We start from the raw sequence: 15,110 nt of genomic DNA, 5'->3' as shown, positions 1-15,110 counted from the left end.
GTCAGCCTGTTTCGAGATGGGCCGTACATGTTGTGTTATATATCTCGACATGCCTCTCCACGTCTGACTCTGGGGTCTGACATGAGTCTTGGTTGCATGACCACAGCAGTGCTCACCATCATTGTATTAGTAGAATTCGTTCCTTCTCTCTTCCGTCTTCACTCTCCTGCCTCGTGCTTGTTGCATTCTTACATGTCCAGTCAAATCAGAGGTCTTGCTGTGCAAGCCCGAGTCTAGCCTTCTCGTCTCATCGACCCGGTGGTCATCGACCCGACGACACACCATGGCCCTCAAGAGCCTCATCTCATCGCCCCTCGAGGCTGGCACCTCCATTCTCGACGCACACCACCTGCCGTCGTCTTACAACTCCGTCTTCGAGTACACGTCCAAGCGACTCGCCAGGAAAGGCCTGCACGTTACCCTTGCTGTAGCACGCCATGAACACAACCAGACTTGTGCCCAGCTCGTGGGTGACACCATCACGGGTGACGGGCCAGATTATCTCCTGTCCACAATGACTCCGCCCCAGACCCCCGATGTCGTGCCCCGTACGCCGGGCTTCTCGACCTTCAGGTCGCTGGTTCGATCAAAAACCCAGCACCACTCGTCCAGCACCGACGAGCCCGAGCTCAGGTTTCCGAAACGGTCCAACACGGTGGCCGCACCACCAAAGAAGCCCACGCTGGCATCTCTACTTGATAATGGCCCGCTCAGCCCCAGACGGCTGCGGTGGCCCATGGCATCATCAAGCGTGCCACCCACCCCCAGGACCCCAGCCACTCCCAGGACGCCTGCCACCCCTCGGACACCGGCCACTCCGGCCTCGACCACGACAGCCTCCTCGACGACGGGTACCACTTACTCAGTCGGGGCTTCTCCAGAGGCCCTGGGCCCCGACTTCCGCCTCATCCACACGGCGGCCCTGACAACGCGGGCAGACAGAGTAGTGAGGACCACCCTGGACCGCGCCACTCGCAAGTTCCACCTCAGCATCCCGCTCGTGGCCCACGACCCATCCGCCCACGCCATCCCCCCCGACGTCATCCACCGCTCCATCCTCCAGAACGAGCTGCTCTTCTCCTCCGAAGGCCTGACCGTCCTGTCGCTGGACCACCTGTACACCTTCAAGAGCGCCCTGGCACAATATGCCGCCTCGATGCGCGACCCTGGCAGCGACTTCCGGCTGGAAAACGCCGTGGACGAGCTGCGCCGGTACGTGCTGTCGTCCTCGGGCGGGCGAAGGCGCCTGGTCAAGAGCGCCCTGCTCAGGTCCTACGAGTGGCTGGGCCCGGTCAGCGATGCGGCTCTGAGTGCTGTCATGAACATGTATTGTCGGGCGTATGGTGGCTCCACCCACGAGACCGGCATCGAGGACGACCTTGTCCGGGATATCCCGCCCACGCCACCACCAAAGGACGATATCGTGCTTGCAACGGCTGTCACTACCTCTGCTGCTCCTGCTGCTCCACGTCTCTCAGCTTTGGGTCAGGACACCTACCCGGTAAACTGGCCACTCGCACCTCGACCTGCATCACCCGTAACTGGCGAGGGCATGGTTGATATGCCTGAGACCCCAGTGGTGGAACAGGGCACGAAAGTATCACTTGACAACTTGAAGGCCGGGAATGCCGGCTCAGAAAACGACACCGATAAAACTCCCACAAAACCCACCGAAAAGGTGGTGGTGCAGGACACCCCAACAGCAAACACCGAAAACACGCCCGCAGAGATCGTGCTCCAACGTCCCATCGCACGCTCTCCGCTGAGGACCACCCCGAAGGCAGCACTCCCCACTCTCAAGCTGCAGACATCGTTCCCCTCGCTACCACCTCGGCGGAAGGTGACACCTATGCCCGGCGCGTCCAAGAAGGTGCGCTCAGCTGGGACAGCACCACCCCCATCGAGCGGCACCGCAGGGGCGAACGGCGACATCAGGATCGAGCTCACAGCCGACGGCGAGGACGGCGACGGCGACGTCACAGACTTCGAAGACGGCGACGTGACCGCCCGCCCGCCCCCGACGGCCACGAGCGCGACCTTCTGGGTCGGAGCGTCCATCGACGAGATGCTCAGCAGCCGGCGGCAGCAGCTGCTCCGGCTGAGCACCGATATGGCCGCCTCCCCCTCCTCTCCCTGGGGCCGCCGGCACCACCGGCGGAGCTTGTCCTGGGGCAATTCGCCGGTCCAGCAGCGCATGGGGCCCGTGACGCCCAACGGCGCCGACGACCTGAGCCCCATCACGAGGGGGGAGTGGGGGTTCCTCATGGTCAGCGACCCGTTCCGGACGAAGACCGCGGCTGTGGAGACTTGTTAGAGACTTGTAGGACGTACTGACTGCGGCGCCGTGCCATGCCGTCCGTATGTTGTGCTGTGGGGCGTGCAGAGACGGGACACGGCTATTATGGAATTTACGAATCTTCTTGTATATATAAAGATACCACCATCACTGGATTAGATATTTGCATGGCATGGAGTTTCAAATATTATACGTCTTCTCAAGAGAATGAGCTTGTGCAGGCATGCATCCTCTATTTGTTTGTCGCTTTGCAGTAGTACTAGTAGTATATTGGTACTGCAGCTGTGTAGCTCTGCTTCTCCCTCAATCTATCATAATCCTCAGTAATGCGTGCCCGCGTGCCCCTACAGGCCAGGATCACCCTTTGAGCGTAGGAACATTTTGTGGTCTTTGATTTCTTTTTTGAATTAGATGCAGCTGCTAGCTGCAACCTTCCATGTCCAGGAAATTGCTGTCATATGACAGGGACCATTCCTGCCGTGTGCCTTCTAACCCATACAGGCATTTGAATCTGACTTGTAGTTTAACTACTGTTGTGGCCTTCCTCATCGTCCCCAAGAAAATCCAGTAAAATATGAACATCGAAGGGTATCCCGTCCATCACAGACTAAATAGACCGCTAGCCGGACCAAAACTTTCCAACCGCATACATCATTATTAACGCTTCCGGCTCATCACCATCTCAAGCCAACAAGCCATTCTACAGGTTGGCGAAGATGGCAGCACCGCCGAGCAGGGCACCCATGCCGACGGCGGCCGTCTTCATGGGCGCAGGGTTGCTGGAGCTCTCAGAGTCGCTCTGCGAGTCGGAGTCGCTCGACGAGCTGCCGGTACTGGACGAGCGAGCGCTCGACAGCGTGGTGGCGCCACCGCTGGCCCTGCTCCCGCCCCCCGTGGCCCGGCCGGTCGCCGTGGCCCGGGGGCCGGTGCGGGTCGCGCCAGCACCGCCGGTCGCCGATGCGATAGCGCCAGAGGCGTCCGAGACGAGGCTGGACAGGTGGCCGACCGCGCCGGTGGCGCCGGCGCCGATTTCGGATGTGAGGCTGCTGGCCAGGGAGCCGGCGTCGCCGATGATGCTGGAGGCGCCGCCACCGACGACGGAGGTCGCCTCGGCCAGGGCGCTGGTCACCTGGCTTGCGACGGCGCCGAGGTCTTGGGAGGCCGTCTCGAGGGCGCCGCTTGGGTTGATGGCTGAGCCGACGTTCTCGAGGGCTGCGCCGAGGTCTTGAGCCTGTTTTTGGTTTAGTTAGCCACTTGTTTCCTTGATGTGGCTGTGTTTGTTGCCCCTTTGGGACTCAGGGGCTTACCGAGACGGCGGCAGCGAGGCCAAGGAGGATCATAGAGGAACGCATCTTGAGTGTGGTTGAAGTGTGTGGGATAGATGCGTCAAGTTTTGATTTGAGAGAATGAACCCAGAGACAAAGACTAAAGATCAGATGGGCTGAAAGAACGGTAGAATAAATGATTTTGGCTCAGCAACTTGGCTATGCTATGGGAATTCGAACACGCCCCGGAGCCTTCGTTTTATAAACAGTAACATTGTCCCTGCCTCTCCACAATTAATCCTGTATCAAGGATTGCACGGTGACAAGGAGGACAACACATGAACGGGGCAAAACAAGGCCACCATCCTTGCTACCGTGCGCCTTCAATGAGTTGGCCAGCTCGTATCAACATGCTTTGAGGCTCTGGCATGTTGGCACTGGCAGGCTCAACACCTCGTGTGTCGCGGCTGAGCTTGTCGTGTATGCAAGAAATGCCACAACGGCTCCGGCTCTGCATGCATGCAACTGAATCACGTCAATCGATTTGCAGCTACCTGAAGGCTGCCAAATCCTATCAAAATGCCCATGGCCTCGAGGGATCTCGACACCTCGTCCCCTAATCACAAGCAAGGCCACACTGGGATTTTGCCTGAAAGTGTTGCGTCATACCGGAGTCGCAGGCTTCTCATGACTCTGGTCAGCCCAGTCCAGCCCGTGATGGTGCTTTCGTATTGAGTGGCTGAGCGACGGCCCCAGGGGACCTGACTGCCGAAATGGGGAGCCTTCCGCCCTACGCCCCTTTACCCGAGATGTGGGGGCCCGGGACGATCGAAATGTTCAGGGTGTGCGGGGCGACTGGTTCTCAAGTCCTACGCCTCCGTCGCCGCCATGTAAACAGACACTCCCCATGCGAGAATAGGAGGTCCGCCATCCAGTTAAGCCTTAAGGGGATGTCTTGTGAGGCAGTAAGGTTGTAAATCACGCGGTCCAGGCCTTCCTTGGGTATTTCGGCTCCCAGGGGGTTGCAGGTGGGTCCCACATCCCCTGGTGGAGCACCGCATTGTCGAAACCGGGGGACCGCTGCCCAGCCAAGCCAGCCGTCTGGCTGGCTCTGGAAGTTGTGGGAAATCATCCTTGGATACAGTGAGTTCTTCACGTGTTGTTCAAAACCCTGCCTCACTGGTTCAAAGACATTCCCTGCTTGATCGCCGTGACGATCTCATTGGCTTCATCCGCGCTCTTGGTCTCGAAATCGTATCGTTTTTGCTCGCCATCACGGAGTATAACGAACTGTTCTGCTATCAGTGGCTGATCTTGGTCTGAGGAGTGGTCGATACTCACCTTGAATTGCGACGGATGTCTCCTTGACAAGTTGCAACCAACAACATGGATGAAATGCACTGTTGTGGTCTTACTGCTGCTGTCTGCCAGCGGCTTGCCACCTGAGGATGGCGTGACATGCACATACTCGCCTTCGATGGCGAAAAGTCTCTCGTTCAGCCCCGCGAAACGCATGGTTTGCTTGCGGTACACAACATAGCGGCGGAAGTTATTGTTCCTGCTGAGCTCCTCCTGGGCGAGCGCCTCTTTGGCAAGTGGGTGCGGCACTCCTTTCGTCTTGGAGCTCTTCTTACCGCCCAACTCCGAGAACAATAGGCGACCGCCTGGTGAGTGACTTACAGGAGACTGGCTCAGTGTGGGGTCGCCGAAGCGACGTCTGTGCAGCTCCAGGTCTTGCATCGTGCCAATTGCCGACACGGGCCGATCCAAGAGGGCGATGGCACCAGAATTGGGGATCTTGAGGATATGAAAGTTCTTGTCCAGGTTGCGCTTTCGGCAAACAAGCTCAAGTACCTCCTCGATATACATGTCTGTCGTGACATCAAGAGTGATTATCTGGCCAGAGGGCGCGTCTGGGGTCATGACATGGATTCGCAGGAATTTGTGCTGTCCCCTCTGTGTATTGCTCGTAGATACCTGCGGCCGCGGGGCGTCAAGCATGTTGGCGTCGGGGCGGTAGGTCGTGGTTAGGACTGGGTTGAGTCGACCAGTCATCGGTCTAGCCGACGCCGCCGCCAATACCGACGTGCTCGGCTGCGGGGTGTTGTGCAAGGTGTCTTCCGGGCTCGTATCTTCGGCGACGGACTCTTCGGTGAATTGCGGAGTTTGGGTCTTGTTCGACTCGAATTCTTCCGCCGTGGCCTGCACGAGGGCGAAGTCATCATGGATCTTTGTGTTTGAGCGGCCTCTGCCGAACCTGGGCATGACAGCCGTGGGCCGCATCCCTTCGTTCTTGTTGTTCGCTGCAGTGGCAAACGAGACGACTGGTTTTGTGCGATCAAATGGGGGGAAGTCATCATCGACCTCACCCCCCTCTTCCACCATCTTGAGCGTCCACCAGTTCACGTTGAGCTTGTCTCCCGGAAGTGATGGTTCGAATGACTCCTCATTGTACCGCCACAAAGCGAGGCCGATGAGGTCTGCCACATTGACAGGGCGTTCGCCGGCATTATCCTCGCGCACGTTTCGGCGTATCAAAACTTCGTAAGGCTTGGAGGGATTCTTGGAGAACGGGGCATAGATCCGGATCATGAGCGGGCTGGCCTCGCCCTTGCCAGAAAGGGTGGCAAAGCTCTCAAAGGGGGCGGCTGGTTTGGTCTTCTTAACGTTCAGAGCCTCGGATATCAGGCTCTTGGGCTGGATCATGCTGATAGGCCTGATGGTGCTCGTTGGCCTTCGTGGAGGCAAAACACCGCCGACAACAGGCGGCGGGGGCGGCATAGATTTTCTGATAGTTGATTGCCTCTTGAAATCGCGCGGCGGAGTTCCGACAAGCTGGCGAGATGGCGACATGTTCGCGAGCTGTTTCTCGATGTCTCCAGCGAGGATCGATGCCGATTCGAGGCTCTCGTTGAAGGCCGACGACATGTCCGAGGCATCCGAATCCTCCTCTTCCTCCTCAAGAAGGTCGCTCTCTTGCCTCTTGACCCCTAGCCCCAGCGACGGCTCCGACCTGTTGAGATTTGTCTGGATCCTCACCGTCTTCGCGGCAGCCCTGGCAGCCTCCCTCTGCTTCTGGTAGCCAGAGACATCGAGCTCGTTGTCCGAAGAAACCTCGCTGCTCGTGACAGTGTCTCGCCTTGCTCTTTCCTTGACCGTCTCCAGGGCAGACTGCGAGCCTCTGCGCGGGGGAGGACGGGGGGAACTGGCCGAGGTTGCCTGGCGCAAGCTGGATGATTGTATCGGAGAGGAGCCGGAGCGGTGTCGCACGGGCATTTTTGCGAACTTGATCTGCTGAGCTGCTCGTTGTTCTGATTCATCGTCGCTCTCGTCACTCAGATCGCTGCTGTCCTCTTCTTCCATCTGCTCGCGTCGCCGCCTCCGCTTGGTTGCGATTCCGGGGCCAAGGGTGTCGTTGCCACCTGCCGTGAGCATGCCACCTTCTTCGGGCTCGTCCTCGAGGTTAACGCCAACATGGCGTGGGGCCTGGAAGTATTCGGATGCGACAGCAGTAGGGATCGGGGGCGAATGGGTGCGCTTGATCAGGGAGGGATTGGGGCGCCATCCTGCAGCTTTGAAGGAGGCCGAGTTGAGAAAGTTCTCGTTCAGGGTGATGAGTCGCTCTCCCACTCCATCGGCGACTTGTGTAAGATAGCTGGAGCGCAGCTGGTACGAGACCAGGCTGAGAAGAAGCCCTTGGTTAGCACTCTTGCCGAAGGCACACTGGCATCCGCGCAAGGGGCAGGCACGGGCAGGCACTCACTCCTCGACCTGGATGACAGACATGGTGGAAGTGGTCCGATCAGTGTGCCAATGCGTTGGTCAGTGGCCCGTCACCGACTGTCAGTCATGGAAGGCCTGTCGGTTGCTATGGGCCAGCCCATAACAAGTCGGTCTCGTACTGTGCTGTGTAGGGGGTTGGGGGGTTGGTGGGGAGTTGTCCAAGAGGTTACACTGGCAATGATGAAGCCCCGATAAGCAAGATAGCCGTGGCGGCGGTGCGGCGCAGTGGGCGGGGCCTGGGCAGCTGGGCAAGCTGGGGTGCATGTGCAGGTAACACCCGTGGGTACAGATCCTAGTCTTGGCGGGATCGGCCGCAGTAGCCTACCTGGTATCTACAGTACCTACACACCTAGGTACCTAGGTATGTAATAAGCTGCTTGGTCGGCCTAGCCCAAGTCTCCGGCTGTCGTCACAGATAACGGTGACTGCGAAATGTCTCTTGAATCACCTCTCTCCTGGCTGTGGGCCTGAGAATGACAGCGAAACCAACCAGTCGCAAACCTTGGAAGGACAGTAAAGCGATAGTGTGTTGCTACCGCCGCAGGACGTCCGATCCTGGTGCTTGAATGTCAAAAGAGGCTAGCGCACATCGAATTGCCTCGGCGCTCAGCTCCTTTACTGAGACGACACGGCTTAGAAGGCGTCACTGGGCAACTCTCATTGCACGTCCAGGCGGTAGAATTGTGTCAATACTCATGCTTCCAGGATATCATACCAGAATGATCCTTCCCTCCGTTCAGGAAATACTGCAATAACGCAATTTGTACATCGTAAGCAAGAAACACCACACTCGCCGGAACCTGGAGGCCGACTCCATCCCTCATGTCGTGAGACAAAAGCAAACCCGCCAGAATGGTCATTAAGGAAGCAGCCTCTTCCCAGTCCTGTACAGCACAGCCTCTAGTCTCCGCGTTCGCGCGTTCGAGTAACATCATCAACAGACTACCTCGGGGCCTGGCCCTCGACAAACTCCAGTGCGTCCTCCGTGTCGTAGCAGCCGATAGCGCTCGACTTGTTGCGGAAAGTTACACCATAGCACTTGTCGGCCACATTGACAATCTCAGGTCGGAAAGTAGTGCAGATGAACTGGGTGCCAGCCTCCTTGGACAGCGTCTGTAGCAGCTCCGCCACCGCTGTCCGGTACTGCGCGTCGAGGTTGGCGTCGACTTCGTCGAAAATGACAAAGGGACTGCTCTCAGTCCGCTGGAGTGCGAAAATCAGGCAGAGAGCACACAGACCTGATGATGAGTAGGTTAGCAGCTGCATTGAGGATGGAGGTTCCAAGGGGCACAGGGCAGCGGCACTCACTCTTCTGGCCACCACTGAGTTGCTGGATCTTCTGCTGCTCATCCATCTTCGAGTTAAAAGACACTTTGATGCCAACTCCGGTGTAGTTCTCGACACTGCCTCCATCCTGTTCGTCCGAATCCTCAGCCTCTCCCCGGCGCTTGTCGGCTTTGCGCTCGATGACCAAGCCGCCACGCCCAGCAGGGACCAGCCGCTCGAATATTTCTGCAAATTCTTTCGAGACTTGCTTGAAGGTGCGCTGGACTGCCTCGTCTTTCCGCTCATCAAGATGCGCAATCAGCTCCTCAATGGAGGCTTGCGATGCGTCAAGTTCTTCTCGCCTCTTCAGAAGCTGCTCCTGTTGTGTTGTGAAGCTGTTATACTGCTCAAAGGCCTTCTTGTTGACGTGCTTGTACTTCTTGAGCTTCTCGTTGACATTCTTCAGCCGCTTCGTGATCTGAGCCGGCACTGTTAGTTCCTGCAAGTGCCAAGACGAATGATAAGAAAGATTCTACCGACCTCGTTTGACTTGAGCTTGATATACTTGCTGAAGGCCTCGTCCGGAAGCACACCCAGGTCCCGGATGCTCTTGGCCATCTCTTCGATCTGGCCATTGAGGATGTGTTTCTTCTGTGCGCTCTTCTCTATCCTCTTCTGGTGCCTCTCAATCTGCCGGGCAAGCTCCTGCAGCTCCTGTTGCTTCACCTCGATGGCTGATCCCACTTCTGAGATCTGAGAGCCGAGCTCCTCAGCCTGTGCTTCATTCTGCTGTATCTTCTTCTCGATTGAGACGGTGGACTTCTGGATCTTCTTGAGTTCTTTCTGCGCATCCGAGTAGCTGCTGCCTCCATCAGCGGCAGTGGAGTTCTCAAAGGCCAAACCGCTCAGCTGGTCTTCCTTAAGACGCAGGTTTTGACGCAGGTCTGTCTCCAATATCTGTTTCCGCGTGTGCAAGTCTCTCCGAGCTTTGGCGGCCACGTTCCACTCCTTCTGCAGCTGTTGCACCTGCTGAGTGAGCTCTTCTACCGCCTGCTCCTCATCACTAGTCAGAGCCTTCTTGAAGTCAGAAGCCAGCTCCGCCTCCATCGCCTCGAGATTCGCACCGAAGTCATGCATGTTCTTGTCGACCTGGTCTCTCCTGCTGATAGCTGCATCAAGATGCTCTCGCTGACGTTCGAGTTGGGCGAGTTTGCTTCTCAGCTCAATCCTGAGCGGGTCAAGGCCACCATCAGCTCGCCGTAATTGCAACTCTGTCTTCTGCAATTCGCCCAATGCGCGGGTAATCTCCTGGTCTTTCTGCTCCAATTGTTTCCGGGTTTCCGATGCTTGCGACAGAATCTCCTCGTATTTGTCACGCCACTGGTTCACGGCCGCGACAGCTTCCAAGCGTGATTTGCGCGTGTCGATAAATCCACCAGAGATGACACCCCTCTTGTTAATGATATCTCCGTCGGATGTGATGGCGTCCACGTTGTGGCTTCTGGCATATTGTCCACCAATTTGCAAGTTGTTGGTGACAACAGTCTTGCCAAAGACTTGTTGGAAGGCGTCTTCGAACTCCTGGTCATAGTTGATCTTGTTGATGAGGGGCACAATATCGCTCGCGCGAGGCATGTTGATGCGCCTCGGCTTCAACTGCGCAAGGGGCATGAAGGTGATGCGGCCACCGTGTCTCTTGAAAAGCTCTGTCGCAAGCATGCTTGCCGTCCTCTCGTTGTCAACAACGTAATGGAAGAGGCTGGTTCCTGCAGTCTGCTCGACAGCGATGCGGTATGCCTCTGGGACCTCCATCAGCTCCGCGAGAGTCCCGTATGCGCCTGGAATGTCCCTCTCGCGTCTTATTTGGCGTAAAGTGGCCAAACCTTTGGCGGTGGCATGATCCATGGCATAGGACAGCTCACGTTCCGCTCGGTCCCTTTCCTCGCGGACTTTTGCGAGAACTGTGTCAAGCTTGTCGTCTTCGCGGCGCAACCTCTTCCTCTCTTCGTTGAGGCTGTCAAGAGTCTCTTGAGCTTGCGCAACCTGGTCAATCATTGACTGCCTACCGCCACCCCAATTCTCTAGTTGGGCGCGAAGGTCTGCGACAGACCTCTCGAGACCATCAATGGACTCGGTCACGTTCTTGACCTCTTCCTCGGCATCAATCAGATTGGCCTTTTGCTTCGAGATGGTCAGATTGAGGTCGTTAATCTCCTTTTGCAGGTAGTCGTCTCGCTCAGCACGGCTCTTAAATTGTGAGCTCCGGGTCTGCTTGTTCAGGAGGCGCATCCGTCGGTTTTCGGCGTGGTCCAGTGCTTGCTTCACCTCGAACTCGGTCTTCTTGTGCTTCTCAAACTCAGGAGTCAACTTCTTAAGCTCGTTCTCCTTGGTCTTGATCTCTTTCCTGACGGCGTCCAGTTCTGTGTCGTGTTGATGCTTGGCCATATCTCGGGACGATTGACTGTCGGCTAGGTTTTTCACCTTGAGCTCGGCCTTGGCCCGCGATTTAGCCACCTCACGACGATCCTCCTCAAGCTGCCGCCTATCGATCTTGAGCAAGTTCAGCTGTTGCTCCAGAGAGCTCAAATTCGACTCCATGCCCGCGATGGCCTTCTCGCCCTTCGAGAAGGCCACTCGCTGCTCTGTGTCGTTCTCACCGCCATCTTTTATGGCCGATCCCAACTCCTCGAGAGCCTCTTCGAAGTGAGTCTGTTGTTGGTAGTAGTATGCATATTCGAGACAGCGGCGCTCCCTGTCGCTGTTTTGGAAGCCCCGGAGCTCTTCCTTCTCCTCCTCCAGCTCGCTCAGGCGCTCCTTGATGTACGCGAGAAGCTCGTCGATCTTTTCCCTCTTGTTGTTTGTTTCGTTCATGATCTTCAAGGACTCGGCACGTTTGTCCTCGTACAAGTGGGTACCAGCGACTTCTTTCAACAGGTTCAGACGCTCCTTCTCCTTCATGTTCGTCAAAGCTGTCACGCGTCCTTGAGGCACAATGTAGAAAGGGTTCGACCTGGAGAAACCGGCCGTATCGAGCAGCTGTAAGACCTCCTTCTTGGCCCAGACCTTCTTGTCCACGGAGTATTCATCCTTCTTGTGCCCAATGGTCCGCCGGATCGCGACGTCATCCTTGTCAATGGTTTGGAAGCGGCGGTCTTCATTGTCGAATATGATCTCGACGTAAGCGGTGGCGACTGCGGAGCCGGAACCTTCGTGTAGCAGGGCGGCGCGCTCCTCGCGGCTGAGGTTGGAGTAGGCATCGCTCAAGACAAATCGGATGGCAGCGAAGAAGTTGCTCTTGCCGGAGCCATTTCGTCCGACGACGACATTTGTACCGGGGGAGAACGGCTCGATTATGGTCTGGTCCTTGTAGCTATTTGGGACTTGTCAGCATGCAGTCGCACGGAAAAGGTTTTGTGAGAAGCGCGCAACCTCTTGAAGCCCTGGATGATGATCTGCTTGATGTACATGATGCCGACCAACGCCACACAGCGGACAGGGCGGAGCAGCTGTTAGATACCGAGATTGACACGGTCGGCTAGTCTGGCGACATGAGTGCTGTACTGCGCGCGTTGCAGGTGGACGGTCGTGGTGGTTGGGCACGGCGAAAATTCGTTGAACGTCAGTTGCTTGGGTGCTTGACCGAGCGACGCGACGCGGTTGGAGGCGGGGGGTGATCCCAACGGCGCGCCTGCGAGGCAGATTACCTAATCACCCGTCTGCTTCATGAGCTTTGCGGTCTTTACTCCGTATAGTAATAAAAGAAGCGGCTACGACGCCTTGTGCATTTGATAGGCACGAGACTTGATTTGCACATACATGCAGTACCTGCGCCCCAACACACGAGTCTTGTTTGCTGCACCATCTTGTCCAGCAGATGCCTCGATTGGTCCATAGAGTAGCCACCCAGAGGTAGGTAGTAATGGGACTCCGGTGTTGATAAGGCCCGATCTATGATCACAGGTCAGGCCGGGTTATTCGGGAGCACTGAGCGTGTCCAAGCTCAGACCAAAAAGGCGGGTGTCGATGGGAAGCGCAATTGAGGCGAGGGTCCAGCGTGACAGTCCTCGCGAACACATGCGAGGCTACAGTCAACATGGCACGGCCCCCCACGAGATCATGAAGCCCCAGAGAAATATCACCGGGGGTTTCGCGAACAATTGCTGTCCACAAACAGAAACGAGCAAAGGATGGTAGCTCGCACGCCCCGGGCGGATCTTGCGAGCGTTGATGTACATAAGCAGGCATCGCCACCCTTCCTGGGGGCGGAGCGAAGATGCGGTGCCTTGAGGGGGAAGGTATTGATGAGGCAATGTGATGGTGGTGCTCGGCTACAGGGGTCAAGTCCAGTCCACTGTTGTACTAACGTCTATGACCCACCACCCATCTGAGATCGCAAGTCCCGATTGAAGATGGAATGCCGTTTCATGTGCTGGGCTCCGACCCGTCCGTCCGGGGGTGCCCGTGGCGACACTGCACGACGCCCCTGGACGCAAAGTGGGAAGTTTGCTTGCGACGAAGACTCAGCTCAGATGGGCCTGATCAAGATGCGCATTGCAGGCCTTGGGGCCACAGCTCAGAGCCAGCCCTCCAAGGCGCATTCTGGATGCGATGCCTTGCATGAGGCTCCAGAGACGGTGTGGGTTGGGGAAACAAGGATCCTGCTCTAACGACGAAAAAGTTTCCGACTAGGACCCGGTCTGACTCGGAACCACCCAGGTTTCTATGCTAAGGTACACCCGAGGGCGTAGACGCCTCGGAGAGCTATGAAGATCCCGTGTGATGCGCGTGGGGGAGCTATGTGCGCGCCCGTACATGGTATATTGGCGCTCCTTACTGGGGCAGAAGCATCCATCCATCCATCCATCTATCTTTCCGTTTGGCAACGGCCGGGCCTGAGAGCAGGAAGGATGGCGGGATGATGAAGTGAATGTTGAAGCCTGTGTATAAATCCCGGCTGCTGGTGGGATCCTGGGCTTGAATAGGTCGGCAGATGCCAAAGATTACGCTAGGTCCAGAGAGGAGATAGATAGGAAGATGCCTTGTTCCCCAGGCACAATAACGCGATGCCCTCAGGTCGGTTCGCCGTAGGAAAAGGGCATTGTGTGCAAGCGCATCTCACCTGAAGCGAGGCTGGAGCGCAGAAAGGGACGAGCCATTGTGAGGGTAGCACGGGAGCTACTTGGTAGTCTACAACTCGAGTTAGAACTAGAACGCAGGCAGGTGCCCACCCAGGTGGTGACGAGGCGCGACACGGATCAGCAGCAGGCAGCCAGCGAGATGGGGTTTGCCGAGTCGAGGGCAGACATGCAGGCTGCACGGCCGGGGATTAAGGTTGGGTGTGCTGCTGGTTCGACGATGGTGTCGGCGCAATCTGGTAGTGGGATGCAGCATTTTGGTTTGATGGATGGTGAGATCAAAGACGGCGGCGGGAGGGACGTACCCAAGGATCCCAGGCAAAGGCCAAGGAAAAATCTGGTAGTGCAGCAGTGATGGCAGGTGCGGCTTCTGCAGGGGTGGCCGGTGCGCTAAAAATCAAAGTGCAGGAGCTGCCAGTGGCTCCTGTCTATTTAAACAACAGTGCCTCGGATTAGAAGAAGACCACCTTCCCCGTCGTCGTTTTTTCCCACAGCCCACAGCCCACTCAGGTTTTAGAAGGCAAGGCCCAGCCCGCTGCACACGCACCCACCCCCCGGCCAATCTGCAGCCAGCAGGCAAAGCAAGCAAACCAACCAGCCAGCCAAGCTGCACCCGCACAAGACCAAGCAAGCACGAGCTACCTCCACTGGCGGGAAGCTCCATCCGTCCAACGCAGCACCAACTCCTGCCTGCACAACACCAGACGAATTCCTGTAAGATACCTGACTGATAGTTCGTGCGCATTTTTGATCCTAGAGGAGTCCATCCCAGCCCTCGAGATGATCACCACCACCATCATCGCCACCATCACCAGGCCAAAACAAGTCTGAGGCAATTTACACCGGCTGCATCTAGCGTGTCGCATCGCATCACATCGCATCACATTGCTTCGCTTCACAATTGCACCGACTTTTCATTTCATAAATACCCATCCGTCAGAAGAGCTAACACTAACACGCAATAGCCACCTTCCATTTCCACCGGCGACCCGCTTGCATTGTTAGCGCAGGGATCCACACATTCCATTCCCGGCCAGGCCTCTTTGACCCAGTGTCCAAGTGTCCACTTTGCCAGCTTCTGATTGGGCAGACGTCACCTTGCACCGTCCCATTCCCAAGGTGAGCCAAACCATCCTCACACCCCTGCAGCTATCACAAGCTTCACCTTGATGCGGATCTACCTGACCAAGTCAGTAGCGGACGCCAAGCCTTTCGCATCAGGCTGGAGCATACCAACAGCTAGCTGTACTACCTCTGTTTATCACGGCCATACCCACTGACTGTGATGATTAGACAGGGCCTCTAGCATAAGCAACAATTGCTCTGCGCAGACAATAGTTTCATGATCCAATAGCTTGATGGCTT

General features: G+C 56.9%; 4 protein-coding genes across 4 annotated transcripts; 1 reads left to right on the top strand and 3 right to left on the bottom strand.

The window, feature by feature from the left end:
• Window positions 1–283: 283 nt before the first annotated feature.
• KVR01_008620 (uncharacterized protein) lies at window positions 284–2,314 on the top strand (the record flags this gene model as incomplete). The annotated part of the gene is made up of 1 exon (XM_044794403.1): window positions 284–2,314. One exon carries the CDS (start codon window positions 284–286, stop codon window positions 2,312–2,314), a length of 2,031 nt encoding a protein of 676 aa, XP_044642387.1.
• A 682-nt stretch (window positions 2,315–2,996) lies between these two features.
• Window positions 2,997–3,648, bottom strand: KVR01_008851 (uncharacterized protein; the record flags this gene model as incomplete). The annotated part of the gene is made up of 2 exons (XM_044784161.1): window positions 2,997–3,527; window positions 3,604–3,648. 2 exons carry the CDS (start codon window positions 3,646–3,648, stop codon window positions 2,997–2,999), a joined length of 576 nt encoding a protein of 191 aa, XP_044642618.1.
• Window positions 3,649–4,737: 1,089 nt separating this feature from the next.
• Window positions 4,738–7,347, bottom strand: KVR01_008654 (uncharacterized protein; the record flags this gene model as incomplete). Its single annotated transcript, XM_044787039.1, has 3 exons — window positions 4,738–4,851; window positions 4,903–7,243; window positions 7,325–7,347. 3 exons carry the CDS (start codon window positions 7,345–7,347, stop codon window positions 4,738–4,740), a joined length of 2,478 nt encoding a protein of 825 aa, XP_044642421.1.
• A 657-nt stretch (window positions 7,348–8,004) lies between these two features.
• On the bottom strand, window positions 8,005–12,809 carry KVR01_008519 (uncharacterized protein). Its single transcript, XM_044783114.1, has 5 exons — window positions 12,427–12,809; window positions 12,040–12,326; window positions 9,151–11,980; window positions 8,653–9,088; window positions 8,005–8,582 (listed from the first exon to the last, which is right to left on the bottom strand). Exons 2-5 carry the CDS (start codon window positions 12,075–12,077, stop codon window positions 8,287–8,289), a joined length of 3,600 nt encoding a protein of 1,199 aa, XP_044642286.1. The 5' UTR covers window positions 12,078–12,326; window positions 12,427–12,809; the 3' UTR covers window positions 8,005–8,286.
• Between the last annotated feature and the right edge of the window lie 2,301 nt (window positions 12,810–15,110).

The sequence above is a fragment of the Diaporthe batatas genome (assembly GCF_019321695.1).
Source record: "Diaporthe batatas strain CRI 302-4 chromosome Unknown Contig00010, whole genome shotgun sequence".
Classification (NCBI taxonomy): Eukaryota; Fungi; Ascomycota; class Sordariomycetes; order Diaporthales; family Diaporthaceae; genus Diaporthe; species Diaporthe batatas.
The sequence above is the reverse complement of the archived record's forward strand: the minus strand, read 5'-3'. Positions and strand labels throughout refer to the sequence as shown.

Bases quoted from the DNA above. Each gene is read 5' to 3' on its own strand.
- KVR01_008519 (XM_044783114.1), bottom strand. From the start codon at position 12,077: ATGTACATCAAGCAGATCATCATCCAGGGCTTCAAGAG. The intron at 9,089-9,150 runs GTCGGTAGAATC...GTGCCGGCTCAG, and splicing joins TCAAGCTCAAGTCAAACGAG to ATCACGAAGCGGCTGAAGAA. The intron at 8,583-8,652 runs GTGAGTGCCGCT...ACTCATCATCAG, and splicing joins ACTCAGTGGTGGCCAGAAGA to GTCTGTGTGCTCTCTGCCTG.